We start from the raw sequence: 16,946 nt of genomic DNA, 5'->3' as shown, positions 1-16,946 counted from the left end.
TCGATGTGAGTGACATTCAGTTGGCTGTGCCCACCCAGTCACATGACCACCTAGCCACGCCCACCCAGCCGGTCATTAGGCGGATCATATTAGTGGTCCATGGGATTTAAAATTATGAATTTAGTGGTCCTTGAGATCTGAAAGGCTGGGGACCCCTGGTTTAGGGAACTGGACTCTTGCCGGTGGGAATCTTCTTAAGTCACAAGGAGCACCTCTTCCCGTATGGACAGGCAGAGTAAAAATCTAAAGCATCCATTCAAATGCATCATCCGTTTCAGGGATTCTCGGAAAAGCCATCCCTTGACTTGGCGTTGAATAGCGTCTTTTCTCTGCTGGACCAGAAATGCCTTCGTATGTGACCTTCTGGGCTTTGTAGAACTGAGGCGTGGCTGAATCGCCAAACTGAGTCTCTTTTGCCCAGAAAATCTTCCAGAAGTGAGCCAGGAAGGAGAGAAAGAGAGAGAGAGAGGGTGTGTGTGGCCATATTGTCACTTTGTAAGCTGGGAGGGAGAATTGCCAGAGCTGGCAGCTTGAGAGGGCCCGAATTGGGGGGCTGGAGAATAGACCCTTTGTATCAAGGGCTCATTCAATTGCCATCAGTTCCGCCAGCCCTCCTGTCTGGTTGACATATCTCACCCACTCAGTGTCTCTGCCACCACTTCTGACCCACACATGCCCCTCGCCTCGGCAACCACCCCTCTGAATCCTTTGTTTCCACCCGTAAGTTGGAAATGTTCCACCAAGTTTACAGAGAAGGGAATCTGGGCTTGGAAGAATATTCTGGGGGAACCTCACGGGGCCCTTTTCAACTCCCACTGCCACTTTGCAGATAATAGTTTATAGTGAAAAGGCTCCATAAAAATGCTGTATGTAAGATTCAGAATACATACATGAAGATAAGTCTTTGACTTACAAGCAGTTAGGACGAGAACTTCCAGCATTAAGCTATGTGGTCAGTGAGCCATACTTGATTTTACAGTAGTATTTTTTGGGGTGGTCATTAATAGTAATAGTACTTAGACTTATATACTGCTTTACCGCCCTCTCTAAGCAGTTTAGAGAGTCAGCCTATTGCCCCCAACAATCTGGGTCCTCATTTCACCCACCTCGGAAGGATGGAAGGCTGAGTCAACCTTGAGCCTGCTGAGATTTGAACTGCCAAATTTCAGGCAGCCGGCAGGCAGCAGAAGTAGCCTGCAGTACTGCACTCTAACCACTGCGCCACCGTGTGAATCACCATGGCTGTTAAGCGAATCATGTGGTCCAGTGGTGGGATTCAATTTTTTTTTTTACTGCCGGTTCTGTGGATGTGGCTTGGTGGGCGTGGCATGGCTTGGCGGGCTGGCAGGGGAAGGATACTGTAAAATCTCCATTCCCTCCCCAATCCAGGTGAAGATTACTGCAAAACCCCCATTTCCTCCTGATCAGCTGGGACTTGGGAGGCAGAGAATAGATTGGGGGCAGGGCTAGTCAGCATTTTTACTACCGGTTCTCCGAACTACTCAAAATTTCCGCTACCGGTTCTCCAGAACTGGTCAGAACCTGCTGAAACCCAACTCTGATGTGGTCATTAAACAAATCTGGCTTCCCCCATTGACTTTGCTTGTTTGGAAGCCCCCTGGGAAAGTCGAAAACAATGATCGCACGATCCCATTTTTTTTCACCTTTCTTGCCACATTTTTTTTTTTAATTTGATTTATATGCCGCCCTTCTCCGGAGACTCAGGGCGGCTTACAATGCGTTAAGCAATAGCCTTCATACTTTTGTATATTTATACAAAGTCAGCTTATTGCCCCCACAAACTGGGTCCTCAATTTACCTACCTTAGAAAGGATGGAAGGCTGAGTCAACCTTGAACCTGGCGAGATTTGATCTTACTTTTTTAATTGCAGACAGCTGGTGTTAAATTACAGTGCTTCTGTATGTAGAGCTAAACCAGGCTCCAGCAGACCAGGCAGATTTGTTAAGTGAACCTGGCTTCCTTGTCAACTTTGCTTCTCAGAAGGTCGCAAAAGGGGATCACATGACCTTGGGACAACGCAACCATCATAAATATGAGTCAGTTGCCAACAGTCTGAATTTTCATCACGTGATCACGGGGATGCTGCAACGGTCGTAAGTGTGAAAACTGGCCATAACTCACTTTTTCCCCCCAGTGCTGTTGTAACTTTGAATGGTCACTAAATGAACTGTTGTACGTCGAGAACCCCCTATATATTTAAAATTGAGAGGAGGGATAAAGACATTCCTTATAGTTTTACATGAGCTGACCAACCCGGGTGTGGCAAGGCATTAGGACAGTTCCCCCTTCTCCCCAATCCCCTTTCTGTTCTTATGGGAGATCAACTGGATCTCCTCCACGTCCTTCACCACCTGATTTGGTGGGGAAAGCCAACATGGCCTTTTCACTATGGCCCTGATATGTGCCAGACCTGGCCACAAGGACACACCTTTGCTATTTATGAGTCCTTTGTGCTGATGGGTTTTGCAAACCCCTGCAGTATATGTTGCCATAGCTTCCTGGCATCAGCTCAGACCTGAAATTAGGTCATTCCCAGAAGCCAACAGATGTTAATTTTGTGCATTTGTCCCCATAAAGCTGGCTACTCCTTCTCCTCCTTCCCCTCTGCCCTGAATTACATGGCCTATGAAAATCCTCTAAGCACTTACGTCCAGCCCCTTGGTCCAGCTGTTAAGACAAAGTGTGTGGTTTCCGTTCAAAATATCAACGATATATTAGTTTATGCCTCCAAAACAGAGTGAAGCTAGCAGATATGTACGGAATATACCCTGGCGCACTTCTAGATGCGTTGGTACTGCACCTCCAGATGTCTCCGCCAACATGGCATTGGGATTGTGGAAGGGAACATTTAAGAATTTAGAGCAGCTAACAGGAAAGACAAATGAATGGAGAGGTTTCAGATTCCTGTTAGGATCTCGCCGAAGCTTGGTTTCCTCACAAACTCATGAGGGTAATTGCTTGCTTTATTTTAATGTCGCCTTCAATACAACTAAAAGCTATCTTCAATTTTAAAGGCTAACCAAGTCCAGGTCAATCATAGAGAATCCTCAGGATGGAGAACAGCAAGTAGGTAGGCACTAACCATCAAGCTGTTGGTAACCAGGTAGTAGAATTAACGACTGCAAGTCCCTTGTTCACCGTTTTCTACGTGGTACCAACGTATATTGGATATTTTCTATTGAAACACTCGTATTTTCTTAAGGGGATATATGCGTACGCAAGTTGTATTAATTTCTGAAAACTCCGTGCAGATTTTCAAATGTAAAAACGTCAATCTCTTGGCATTGTTAGGTTTAAACCTACATTATGGAGCCCACTGCCACCCCCTCAGTCTCAAAGAGGCAAGCATAACTCTCAGCATCATCAGCTGGTCTCCAGCAGCTGTTATTTGAATTTTGGTCTAAGATGGCATTTCTCAACCCCAGCAACTTTCAGATGTATGTATTTCAACTCCCAGAATTCCCCTATGCTGGTTGGGGGATTCTGAGAATTGGAGTCCAGGCTTCTGAAGTTCATACGGTAGCATTTCCTACAAAACTTTAAAACATTGCTCTGAAAAATTGTATATGGCAGAATTTTTCCCTCTTCTCAAATCTTCCCCAAATGTCTAGGACAGAGGGTGAAAATTCACCCCAAACAAAAGCACTAACAAATGCCAAGGTTGCTGGTTAGTTTCCCAGCTTTCATTTTGCATTTTTTATTTTATTTTATTTTATTTTATTTTATTTTATTTTTTTATTACCGAGTCGTATTCTTGGTTCCTGCCCAAGCTACCAGTTCTGCCTTTTTATGTAGGTCACTGATTGGCAATGTCCCAATTCATAACATATAGCAATAGCACATTATATATATATTATATATATAATAGATATATATGCTGCTTCACAGTGCTTTTACAGCCCTCTCTAAGCGGTTTACAGAGTCAGCCTATTGTCCCCAACAACCTGGGTCCTCATTTTACTGACCTTGAGAGCATGGAAAGCTGAGTCAATCTTGAGCCTCTCAGGATCAAACTCATGGCTGTGGGCAGAGTTAACCTGCAGTACTGCATTCTAACCACTGCGTCACCTTATATCCATCAACTCTGCTCCACAAGTCTCAAATTCCAATGTCTGAGATACAACATCCTTATTGTTGAGGAATGGAGACTGGGGGACCTTTTTTCCCTTGAAAAGTGATTTCTTTAGAGCCTCCTAAGTCCTATGCCATCTGTAGGCAGAGCCAAAACCAATAGTAGGTAAGGCCATTTCTGTCTCCCACCTTTATACCTCTGTAATTAGCATAGAAATCAAACCACAGGTAGAAGAAGCATATATAACGACCTATCTCTCTACCTTCTGCTTACTCTTTCTATTGTGTGGAGTTCCATTAGTTACCGAATACAATTTCTGGTCATCTAATGCTACCAGGACATGTAGTACTTGTAAGATTCTGCAAAAATTCTGGTTTGGCAGTAGAGCTATATATTTCCAATCTGAACTCCTGCCAAGATATCAAACCCATACTTTGGTGGAGCGGTACCCAAGTTCTGGAATCATCTGTGCCGTGCACAAGGCGACAATCATGTGCCCTAACACATGACCTATCTTTAAAAAACGACAAGTTACAGCCATTTGCTTAGTGACCGTTCAAAGACACTGAAAAGGTGACTTACAACGGGTCCCCACACTTACAACAACTATTGCAGCGTCTCTAGAGTTGCGTGACCAAAATCCAGATTCTTGGAACAGACATGTATTTATGCTCGCTGCAGTGTTCCGGAGAGGGGGAGGTGTCACGTGATCCCCATTTTACGACCTTCCCTGCTGACTTCCAACGAGCAAAGTGGAAGCCAGTTTCACTTATTTATTTATTTATTTTATTAAATTTCTATACCGCCCTTCTCCCGAAGGACTCAGGGCGGTGAACAGCCACAGGATAAAACACATAAATACAAAAATTTAAAATAGATTAAAAACGAATTAAATAATTTGGCTGAATTTAAAATACCCCATAATTTAAAACAAATTAAAATTTATATTTAAAATTTATATTTAAAAGGGGAGAAGATTTAGGCCAGGCCGGCTTGATGAAATAAAAAAAGTGACTAGGTGATTCATTTAACAGCGGCAGTGATTCGCTTAACATCTATGGCGAAAAAGGTGATAAAAATCACTGCCTGGCTTAGCAATGGAAATTCTGGCTTCTATTGTGGTCGTAAATCAAGGACTTGATTTACGAGCCTTGAGCCTTGGTAGTACAGTGGTTTAATACACCCTGTAATTAACACAGCTGCCTGCAATTTCTGCAGGTTCGAATCTCGCCAGGCTCAAGGTTGACTCAGCCTTCCATCCTTTCTAAGGTAGGTTAAATGAGGACCCAGTTTGTGGGGGCAATAAGCTGACTTTGTATAAATATACAAAAGTATGAAAGCTATTGCTTAACGCATTGTAAGCCGCCCTGAGTCTCTGGAGAAGGGCGGCATATAAATCAAATTAATAATAATAATAATAAAAAAGGACTATCTAGAAATGCCACTGTCCTAATTGTATCCTTTTTTTTTTGTCCTGGCTGTTTTTTGAATTCAGTGGTTCTCAACCTTGACAACTTTCAGATGCTGACAACTCCCAGAATTCCCTAGCCAGCTCTGAGAGTTGGTCCACGCATCTTAAAATTGATAAGGTTGTGAAATACTGCTCTAAAATAATGGTTTTGCCCCGGGATAAACCACGTCTTGAGAGCAAGAATCTCCCCTTATGTCAAATGCTGTCATTAATCCAGTTTGTGTTATTGGGTAGGGTTGGACTGGGCTTTTTGGCCATCAAACAGGTTTGGAGGCTTCTATCGGTATGTCTAATCAAGTCTGTGGATTTGGAAAAAAGGAGAGCTCCGAGGCGAGACCCAACCTTTTGAATCCTTCACTCCCCTGTGAAATTATCTTCAGCAATCATCCAATCTTTTGGGCTCCTGCCAATCGATCTAGCGGCCATTAAGCATATAATAATTGCAGTTTTTGAAGTCTTCGGTATCTCCCCCCCCACCCCCTCCTCTTGGGAAAATTCAATCTTTCTGTTTCCTGCAACAATTTTACTTGGTAATAATCAATGGCTATCTTAAAGCATCTCACCAGACGTGTTTAAAAATCAATTCAAATGTTTACCGCCGCAGGAAATTAAGGGGGCAGACAATTACTTTGTGACAGAGAACGAGGCTCGGAAAACACACATTGCACACCACATCTGAAATAAAAGGCTTTATTTTGTCTAGCAGCAACATCTGCTTTATATAGTGTAAATGGACTTAGAAGGGCTCCACATTTCCAGAGAGGAGACAGGTGTTCTATATTTTCACCCCAAGACTTAACAGCTCATTAGTGTGGGCATCAGCTCCTCTCTGCTGTAATGCTGCCCTTCCCGTGCCAGCTATGGTAATGGAACAAGATCTGAGGATACACACCCAGCTCTACAACCCAAGTCACCACCCCCCCCCCACCAAAATGTTTGAGAAGGGCCCGGCAGGAAAATCTTGGGGTGAGTGGGAAAAACTCCAGCCAGCTACTCTTTTGCCTCCACCCTAAGATGACCAAGGTCAGCTTCTATAGCCTATCAGCTTCTATAGCCACTGCAAACTGTATTCGCAGATTAACACATTTATATGGGGACAGATTCTATATTGCTCCCTCTCCAAAGCACTTATATATACCAACATGGAAAGAAGGAACTAGACACAAGAACAGCTTTTTCCAGAACGCCATCACTCTGCTAAACAAATAATTCCCTCAACACTGTCAAACTATTCACTAAGTCTGCATTACTATTAATCTTCTCATCGTTCCTATCACCCATCTCCCCCCACTTAATGACTGTATGACCGTAACTTTGTTGCTGGTATCCTTAAGATTTATATTGATTGCTTCCTAGTAGGATTTGATTGCTTATTTCTACCCTTATTGCTTATTTCTATGATTCTTGACGAATGTATCGTTTCTTTTATGTACTCCGAGAGCGTATGCATCCAGACAAATTCCTTGTGTGTCCAATCACACTTGGCCAATAAAGAATTCAATTCAATTCAATTCAATTCAATTCTAGATTTGTTTTTCTTTTTAAAAAGCCATGGATTATATCGTATTAGCATCATGGCTTCAAACTCTAAGGGATTGGTTAGGACAAAACTCAGCAGCACTTTTTCGTGCGACTGTTGACAAAAACAGGATTGCCAATGTCCGATGATGGAAATGGAAGAGGAAGAGGAAGAGGAAGAAGGAGGAGGAGGAGGAGGAAAAGGAAGAGGAGGAGGAGGAGGAGGAGAAGGAGGAGGAGGAGGAGGAGGAGAAGAGGGAAGAGGAGGGATTATAGATAGTCCTCAATTTAAAACAGTTTATTTAGCAACCGTTCAAAGTTACAGTAGCACCGAAAGAAACCCAATCCTTGCATTTACAACTGCTGTAGCATCCTCACAGCCACACAATCAAAATTCACAGCAGTTGGCCACCGGCCTGTATTTACGATGGTTGTAGCATCCTGGGGTCACATAATCACCATTTGCGACCTTTGTAACTGGTTTTCAACAAGCAAAGTTGACAGGCAAAGCTGGATTTCCGTTAGGACTGCAGTGCTTCACTTAACAACCATGGTGCTAAAGGTCATAAAAATCAGATGTGATTCACTTGACGACCGCCTTGCTTAGCAATGAAAATTCTGGCCTTAATTATGGTTGTAAGCCGAGAATTCCCTGTATTCCAATTCATGTTTGGAAGTCAGAGCACTATCTTTTGAACCTCAGGTAATAAGCTGTTGGGTGGTTTCTAGTTTACGTTGTAAGAAACAAATGGCTCCTTTAGCAGGTTGTGTGAACTTGGTGACTGCTTTCAGGAAAAGTATGATTTGTTTGGATACAGTATGTTATATGAACACGGTAGTTATACAATCTTAGTTCAGATTTAGGGTTAAGCATGCTCTAAAGCAGTGATGGCTAACCTTTTTTTTAAAATTTTTTTTTAATTTGATTTATATGCCGCCCTTCTCCGGAGACTCAGGGCGGCTTACAATGTGCTAAGCAATAGCCTTCATCCTTTTGTATATTTTATACAAAGTCAGCTTATTGCCCCCACAGTCTGGGTCCTCAATTTACCTACCTTAGAAAGGATGGAAGGCTGAGTCAACCTTGAGCCTGGCGAGATTCGAAACTTACAGTAATTGCAGGCAGCTGGTCTTAATAACAGGGTGCTCTAGACCACTGTACTACCAAGGCTCTTTTCCTTGGTAGTACAAGAAGTTCCTTCTTTTCCGGACCGAGTGCCCAAAACGCATGCGTGTGCACCCGAATCCCCAAAATGCAATGCACATGCCCCTTGCATGCGCCCCGCCCCACGCCCCATGCACAGCAGAGACTCAAAGACCAGCTGGCTGGCGGGAGGAGCGCATGCATGCATGGCACAGCTGAGCTGACAGCTCGCGTGCCCACAGAAAGCGCGCTGCGTGCCACCTCTGGCACGCGTGCCATAGATTCGCCATCATGGCTCTGAAGTCTACCTGTACTGCCAAATTCTGAATGACCACTGTAGAAAGTCATAGTTCTAATTTTTTTTTTTTGCTAATGGCTATTTTGATGTTTCCATCCTAGCTTTAATAGGAATCCATTCCTATCACTTTCTCTTATTTCACAAGTTTGCCCATAACAGAGGGAGACAAACCTGTGGGCTCTACTTCGGACAGCTATTATCTTGGGAGTCCCTAACCAAAGCTAGTTTCAAAAAAGGCCTTGGAACCTGGCAGGAACACAGACGCAATAGGGAAGAAGGTTATCTCAGAGGCCACCCTTAATTCAAGAAGTTGCTTTGAGTGCAAGAATTGAAAGTCAGTGCAATGTAATGGCTAGAGTATCAAGGTAATTTCTACCATACAGATTTAGAGCATTTTTTTCCCCAAATTTCCCTGTCATTACTCTGCCAAACTAAGCAGTAATGTGGACAGCTTCTCTATCGCTTCAACAATTCTAGACTGCATAAACAGAGGGATAGAATTAAGATCGCATGAAGTGTTAATACCACTTTATAATGCCTTCGTAAGGCCAAGCATAGAATACTGCATTCAGTTTTGGTCGCCACGATGTAAAAAAAAAAAAAAAAAGTGGTTGAGTCTCTAGAAGGAGTGCAGAGAAGAGCAACAAAGATGATTAGGGAAACTGGAGGCTAAAACATATAAAGAACGGTTGCTGGAACTGGGTATGTTTAGTTTAATGAAAAGAAGGACGAGGGGAGACATGATAGCAGTGTTCCAATATCTCAGGGGCTGCCACAAAGAAGAGGGAGTCAAGTTATTCTCCAAAGCACCTGAGGGCAGGACAAGAAGCAACGGGTGGAAACTAATCAAGGAGAGAAGCAACTTAGAACTAAGGAGAAATTTCCTGACAGTTAGAACAATTAATTAGTGGAACAACTTGCCTCCAGAAGTTGTGAATGCTCCAACACTGGAAGTTTTTAAGAAGAGATTGGATAACCATTTGTCTGAAGTGGTGTAGGGTTTCCTGCCTAACTAGGGGCTGGACTAGAAGATCTCCAAGGTCCCTTCCAACTCTGGTATTCTATTCTAATGCTTGGGTGATGCAACGAAGATGCTATAATTCAGTACTGCAGAAGTGACCTAGGACTGGGAGGACAATGAGAAAATGTTAATTTAGCCTTGGGAGCATTGAATCAGCCACCATCGTTCTGCCCACAACAGTTTGTGGTGACCATAAAAAAGAGGTGGGTAAGAGGAACCACATCTCAGTGGAAAAAAAAGGATAGGGCCCCAAATTTAAAGATAAATAAACCGATCTGTCCTTGGACCCCCCCCTTTCTTTCTTTCTAGCTTACTTTCATCTCCACAGTCTAATTTAGGGGGGGGGGCACGCTCTCTGTTGTGACAGTTGTTAAACAGTTGGGAGTAAAAATTCCCCCCGATGATCTGCTCTGCAAGTCACATGGAGGTGCAACAATAGAGCTTGCTCTACCTTCTGGCCATCCCTGGTGAACACAATCTTGAACTCCCTGGAGAAAGGCAAGGACATAAAATGTAATTAATAAGTACTCTGGTTTCAGGAAAAAAAAAAAAGAAAAAACAGGAGGCTGGATAAGATGAAGCTAATTTCTTCTGATCCAGCAGGGGCTTGTCTTGAGGTTTGTCCATTGATCTCCAACTTGATTCATTAGAAACATCTCTTGTAATAGGATTCCAATACTTCTGGCAGGGTATCTAAAGGGCGATCTATGGCACTCTCTCACTAAATCTTCCCCCAGATATCTGGAGATCCCAACTCCCAGAGAATGTACCCCCCTCCCCATAACATTGTTGACATGAACTTGGGAAGATGTCGGCCTGTGCCATCTCCTTCGTGGAAGTCAAAGGGATCCATCCAGGGATCTTTCAGGAAGCCTCCCTCATAGGTGTGCCAGTTTACGAGGCTGAGAATTGTTGCAATGCCACATCCGGAAAGCTTGCATTTCTCATTCTCAAAGCTGAGGCGGGCCAAAGCTGGTTGAATAGCTTCTCTCTTGCCATTCAATAATTTGTTATTTGGTTCAGATGAAATGATGTGCGTGTCTGTATGCTCGCGTGTGTGTTTGTGTTTGTGTGTGTGCATGCATGGGAAACAATGCACCCATCATCCCGACGTCAGCTTACAGAGAGCTGTTCAAAAGATCACCTTGAGTTAAGGCAATGCTTATGGGCTTATTTTTAGTTCACTGGTGCACCGATGATCATCTCTGTCAGCCTCCTACATGGAGCCTTTTGTGGGGGGTGGGGGGTGAGTGGGGGGGCTCCCCTTTCCTTTCTCCATCATCCCTGGTGTTGCTGGCCGGCTCTCCCCTCCCCCTTCCCAAGCCTGTGTCAGCGATAGGCAATGGGGAGAGTCATTTGCATAGCTTAATACAGGCAAGGCAGGGCATTAGTATTCAGATAAATGCACTCCTTGCAACTTTGCCAACTTGAGATCACTGCAAATTTGAGTGGATTTCCACCGAGACAACAGAAGGCACATCCCTTAGGCCAGCTTTTGCTCCTGCCAAATTTCAGTCACACAGCTTCTCAATGAGATGCCTGCATTTAAAATTATTTTTATATATGGGGGGAGAGAGAGAGAGAGAGAGAGAGAGAGAGAGAGAGAGAGAGAGAGAGAGAGAGAGAGAGAGAAGTGGGGGGGGGGGGGAATAATCCTTTTCTATCATTTGTAGAGCCAGTTGGATTTTACCGGGAAAAGTGAAAGGGGGTGGGGGTGGGTGGGAGAGAAAGAGGTTGTTTTGCTTTGCTTTATTTATCTCTCTATCTATCATGGTCTACATTGAGCAAACTGAAGCAAAGAGGTGGGGGGGGGGGAGATCAGCCTAGAGGATGGAGAGAGGGGTGGGGTGGGGTGGAAATGGTAATGGTTCGACAACAAAAACGCTCAGTGTTATCTATTTTGTATTTATACCGCATGAACAGATTTTTTTTGGGGGGGGAATTGTAGGCATAAACCCAGGGGTGTCCGCGGGGAGAAGGAAAAATGCCAAGACGGCAAGGCTCAATCCATGCTACCAAAGCACCGTTCCTTTCCCCCCCCCACCCCCCATGTGTACCGTAACACATGGTAACAAGGGATAAAGCTTTGATCACATGGTTGTACGGTTGCCATTTGGCTTTCTTGGCCCCCTTTCCCGCGACACCCCTTGCACAAGATCTTTTGCAGAGAGAGGAACCGAGGGGGAACTGGAAGCTATTGTGGGGTGTGGGGAGTGGAGGCGCGTATGGGGAAAATAAAACAGAAAAGGGGAGGAGGAACCGCCGTGCCTTATTCTAGGTGACCCAAAGAGTCAGGGGGGCTTTGTAAAATTAGCTTTGCGTCCATGCTGCGATTTCATTCGGCCAGGTGAAGATATCCACCAGATGCAATTTATACAGCAGCTTGATTAGGGCTTCACTTGATCCGTCGGGTGATAGTGGCTTCCGTAGGGTGGCAGCCCAAACCCACTGGTTTCACCACCGTTGGGTTTGATTATTGTGGGTGAAACCCAAATTATCGGCTTGCGTACACCAGAGCAGCCACTAGCGTTTTTCAGGAACATCTTGCAAGAAACTCCACAGCTGCATCCTAATACCGTGTTTCCCCGAAAATAAGACCCTGTCTTATATTTTTGTGAACCCCGAAATAAGAGCTTGGCCTTATTTTCGGGGAGGTCTTATTATTTTGGGGTGTGTGGAGCAAGATGGGGCTCCTCTTGACATCTTCCCTGATTTCCAGCTTTGCGTTTAAATATTTTCAGGGAGAGCTTATTTTCGAGGGGAGGCTTATTTTAGCGCATGCGCTCAAAAGCCTGATTGGGCTTATTATCAAGGGATGTCTTATTTTCGGGGAAACAGGGTAGTGGATGGGTAGGTTTCACTCCTCTCAAAGGAAATGTGTTATAGGTCTCCCTCGAAAAGTATGCAGCTGTCCTACGTCATTACTCTCTATCTTGGCACCATGAGGTATATCCTGACCTACAATTCTGACCATCTCCATTTTAACCCTAAGCCCGCAGTTCCGCAGATCGACCTTTCCTAACCTGGTTTATCCAAGCCCTGATATTGTCTAGAGTTATGAGAATTCCCAAGCTTTGGAATCGCAAACCCTGGCACTTCTGGAGGGCAGCAGAGAAATGCTGGGACACGCCCCACCACTGTGTTAAGCCTTATTGAAACCCATTCAAACTTCTGAGTAAACAAGCATAAAAGATATATATATATATATATATATATATATATATATATATATATATATATATATATATATCTCGCGATGAGATAGAGAAAATATAGCTGACAATGTGGTTAAATTAAAACCATTACGCTAAATTATAGATAATTTTAATCAAGGTTTCTTTTCAGACAAACCCGGCAGAGTCTACCTACATAACGCATTAAGTCATGAACTGTGGCTCGATTCACACCACATGCTAAGACAAGACCAAGCAAATGATCCAATTACTGGTTGTTGAGGTCTTCTAGGCTTGGTAGAATGTAGACATATCCCTCTACATATGTGGAGCTAAGAAGATCATTATAGCTACTTCAAGAGATCCACCAAGGCCAACCAAGAATAACCTACTAGATCACAGGCTTCCTTTGACCAATCCCTGCTTTAGAATATTTTTCCGAATCTTTGTCAAACAGAAAAATTCAGAGAACCAAGCATACCAGTGCCACGTTCGCACCATAGGATAACCCAGATACATTAAAAACAAGGGGGTGCTGTATTTGCACAATGCCCCAAACTTTAGATTTGCTTGCGTGTTGGTGTTGATTAGCTTAGTGTGATACACGAACGCAGCCTGTTTAGGGCGATGATGATGATCGTTCCACTTATTGTGCAAATTCAGAAAACGGATTAATCCAGTAATTAGATTTAATGTGTTATGTGAACACAGTACGTTCCTTAGGGACCTGGCGGCTGTGTGTCACGCTGGCAAGAAGTCTGAAGAACACCGCTTAAGAGAAGAACAACAGTGATAAAGTGGATCTTTACGGCACAGATTCAACTGGCAGGTGATCCCAGCAAGCAAAGTAGACCGCTTCCTTCATTAGTGGCCTTTTCGGTCTCCTGCCAAAAAACCCTGAAGTTAATTCTGGAAAATGCGTAAACACATCAACAGCATGTGTTTAACAAAGCAAGTGAAGGGTGCCGTACCTAGACAAGCTTTTGGATGACAACAGAGTTCTTCACGGGTCCAAAAAGCACACATCCCACTGCGTAATAATCCACTTTGTTAATTGCAGGACTCAGAAAAGGTGACATCCTTTGGAAATCAGACTCCCCTCCGTTCCCCCCCCCCTTGTTCCCCCTCTCCACCGGTGCCCTGCTAGGCTCCCATATTCCGGATGCTGCCTCTAGCTGTTGCTCAAGAGATATTATCATGAAAGAATCGTCCTCCTTTGCTGCTTCTCCCCTTCCCTCCTTCCCTCCCCCTTGTTCCAGCGAGGCACAGGCACCCCGGGATAAGAGCACCATGGCCACTCAGCAACCATTAGTGTTACTGCAAAGGAACTTGTAGCCACAGGGCAGCCAGAACAAGCCAGGCATGTAAGTGTGAACTCTGTCCTCCTCTCCCCACGCAGCCTGACCCCCTTAACTCTTCCCCGGGGGCCATCTTTCTACACTCCCATCTCTGTCACTAAGGCATCTGACAGCAGAGTTACCGGGACAGCCAGCCTAGAGAACAGGAAAACAACAGTCAGCTTTCTCTCCCTCCCCCCCCATCCGCCTCCATGCCGCTGCTTTCTCTGTCCCGCTTAAAAGGGCTGCTGCGCCTTTAAGAGTTGCAGTCCGCATGACAGGGATAAGTTTAGCAGGTGCACCTTTGGTGGTGGCTGCACTGCGACTGACTGGACAAGCCCCTTTTTGGAGGTCTCTCTTTCTTTAGAGGAGGCATCTCTCCCCACCCACCTGTGCTCCTCTCTGCCAGGCTGACCCTGCCCAGAGGCAGCCTTAGGCACGCTGGCTGCAAGGCAAGGGGAGAAGGCTGCCTTGTCTGCATAGGAGAAAGAAGGCAGGTCTCTGACCCCGCACCCATCCGCCAGACCCCCTCGGCTGCAGTTCAAGAGTCACTATTGTTCTCTCTAACCCAGTTGCAATTCTTCCCATCAGGAGGAGACCGAGGTTTGCAACAGAGCTTCCCCAAATGAGCACATTGTGGGTCAGTAGCCAAAAAGGACTGAACCTCTTTGCATTCTCCTCTACAGCCAGGAGAGCAACTCAGGCAGGATTCTGCTTCCGTGTTGCACAGAGATCCATCCATCCCGTGAGTACGGGACTCACTCATCCCAAGTCAAGGCAGACAAAATTCCTGGGAATTGGCATACTGAGGGAGGCTGGCTGCCCCCTCCCCTCCCTTCCCTTCCCCTCCCCATGGGTCTGGTTTGGATCAGCTGAAGAATATATAAAAAGTCTGGCATCTGGGCATGTGCAGAGTGCACTTCACCCAAGGATGATGCAATGGCAAACAAAGGGCTAATTTTTCCAAGGGTCGGAAGGGGAGGACTGACAGAATTGCTAAGAACATGGCCCCCCTAACATTGGACACCCAGGGATTCCCAGGCTGAAGGCAACCTGGACAGGGAGGTTGCTGAGGGGGGGGGGCGGGTCTGTATCCCAACACATCTGGAGGGCACTAGGTTGGAGAAGGCTGCTCCACACCTTTATTTATGCCCTGGATATGAAATTGGGGTGTGTACGTGTGTGTTTAAGGCCTTTTAAGCAGAGGGGTGTGCTGAGGGGACGAGGGGGGGGGGAGAAGAGAAAGAGTTATGGGATCCGTACCCCAACGTCACAAGCTTCCCTTAAAAGAAAAGGGGAAGGTTTCATGGGGCTGTCAAAGCGGAGCACCCCCGCCCCCCCACGCCCCTCTCCAGATTTCTAAGGGAAAAGCCCAGTGGGCAAACGATGCAAACGGCCCCTGAATGACAAGGCGGTGGGAAAAACTACAGCTGGGGTGGGCGCGCCTGCCTTCAGCGAGGTAGCATCTCAAGGTTAACCACGAGGGGGAGTCCGTCCGAGGGAGGGAGGGAGGGAGGCCACGAGCTCGACCCTGACCCATGCACGCCCCCCTCCCCACCCCGAGACTTCTTTTTTTTTTTTAACGGCGACCTGAGTCGGACCCCCGCCTCTCCTCTCACCTGCAGAGCTCGCAGGAGGCTAATTCTGCGGGGGTGGGGGAGAGCCCCCTGACCCCCAAGAAGACCCTCTTCTGCGGAGATGAAACTCCCGTCTAGGGGGGTGGGTGGGTGGGTGGATGGAAGGTGGGTGGGGGAGAAGGGAGAAGAGAAAACCCCCTTTCTCCGGGGATGCGGGAGAAAAAGCTCCTCTCTCTCTCTCTCTTGCAGTGGCTTGCGCGGAAGCCCACCGCGTCCTCCCCTCCTCTTTCCACGCGAGGGAGGGAGGGAGGGAGGCACGCCGTACCTCGAGCGAGTTTTCCTCAAGGTCATACGTACAAGTACATTGCATACTCAAGGCTGGCAGGCGGAATTCGGATGAAAAACCCACCCACCCAACTCTGCCACCCAATCCCCACCCCTCGGCCGGTCCATCCATCCTTCCTTCCTTCCTTCCCTCCCTCCCTCCCAAAAAGGAAGGATGCCAGGAGCTCCTTTGCCTCCCCGATGCCTCCTTTGGCTCTAACCACTGAACCGCACCGTTCTGGAGCCTTAAGGCAGCGTTTTCCTTTGGGAGGCTCTTGCGGCCTCCCCCACCCCACCCCCCTCCCATCCGTCCCTTGCAGCGGACCCTCCCTCTTTCCCTCTCCCCTTTAAAGTCCTTGCAACCTAGGCATTAAAAAACACACACACACACACACACCCAACTATTCCTTTCCTAGAAGAAGTTGCACTGCGCTGAATAGTTTCAGGTTAACCGACAGGATCCAGGGAGGAGGTGGGGGGGAGGGGGTCTCCGCCATGGCTTCTAACCCACCGAACGGGGGTGGGGGTGGGGTGGGGGTCCCCTCCCCTCCCACTCTTCTCGGCTGCCCCCCCCTCCCCAACGAGAGGAACTTCTCCGATCGCCCCAAAGCAACAAGAAGCCAGCAACAGCCCGTTACAGTACCTGAGTGCGCAAAGTAGCTCAGGGCGACGGTCCAAGAGAGCCAGATCGCCGGCTTCATGATGGGAAGGAAGGGAAGGTGGGTAGGTAGGTAGGTAGGTAGGTAAAAGGCGCCGGTCGGAGAAGGCGTGCGCTCGGGCTGGGGACAGGGGGGGGGGGCTCGCTGCGGGAGCCTCCGCTTTTCCCCCCTCCCCGGCCGCCTCGCCCTTCTTCTCCCCGAAAGCTTGGCTTCCGATTCCTTTGCCCCAAGCTTGGCAGGCTGGGGTGGGTGCTGGTGGATTCCAACAGTCCTTTGCAGTTCTCCCAATGCGCGGGGCGAGAGATGCCGCTTCTGCCTTGACCTTGATGC

General features: G+C 46.6%; 1 protein-coding gene across 1 annotated transcript in view; it reads right to left on the bottom strand.

Annotated features, from left to right (window-relative positions):
- KIRREL2 (kirre like nephrin family adhesion molecule 2) overlaps positions 1-16,658 on the bottom strand; it is a 55,219-nt gene extending 38,561 nt beyond the window's left edge. Inside the window, exon 1 of the mRNA XM_070949532.1 lies at positions 16,601-16,658. Within this exon, the coding sequence (XP_070805633.1) occupies positions 16,601-16,658 (58 nt within the window). The remainder of the gene's footprint in view (positions 1-16,600) is intronic.
- Positions 16,659-16,946: the final 288 nt, after the last annotated feature.

This window comes from Pituophis catenifer, unplaced genomic scaffold (assembly GCF_029215685.1).
Source record: "Pituophis catenifer annectens isolate HBS135680 unplaced genomic scaffold, rPitCat1.0.hap2 SCAF_9, whole genome shotgun sequence".
NCBI lineage: Eukaryota > Metazoa > Chordata > Lepidosauria > Squamata > Colubridae > Pituophis > Pituophis catenifer.
This window is presented reverse-complemented; position numbering and strand designations above follow the sequence as displayed.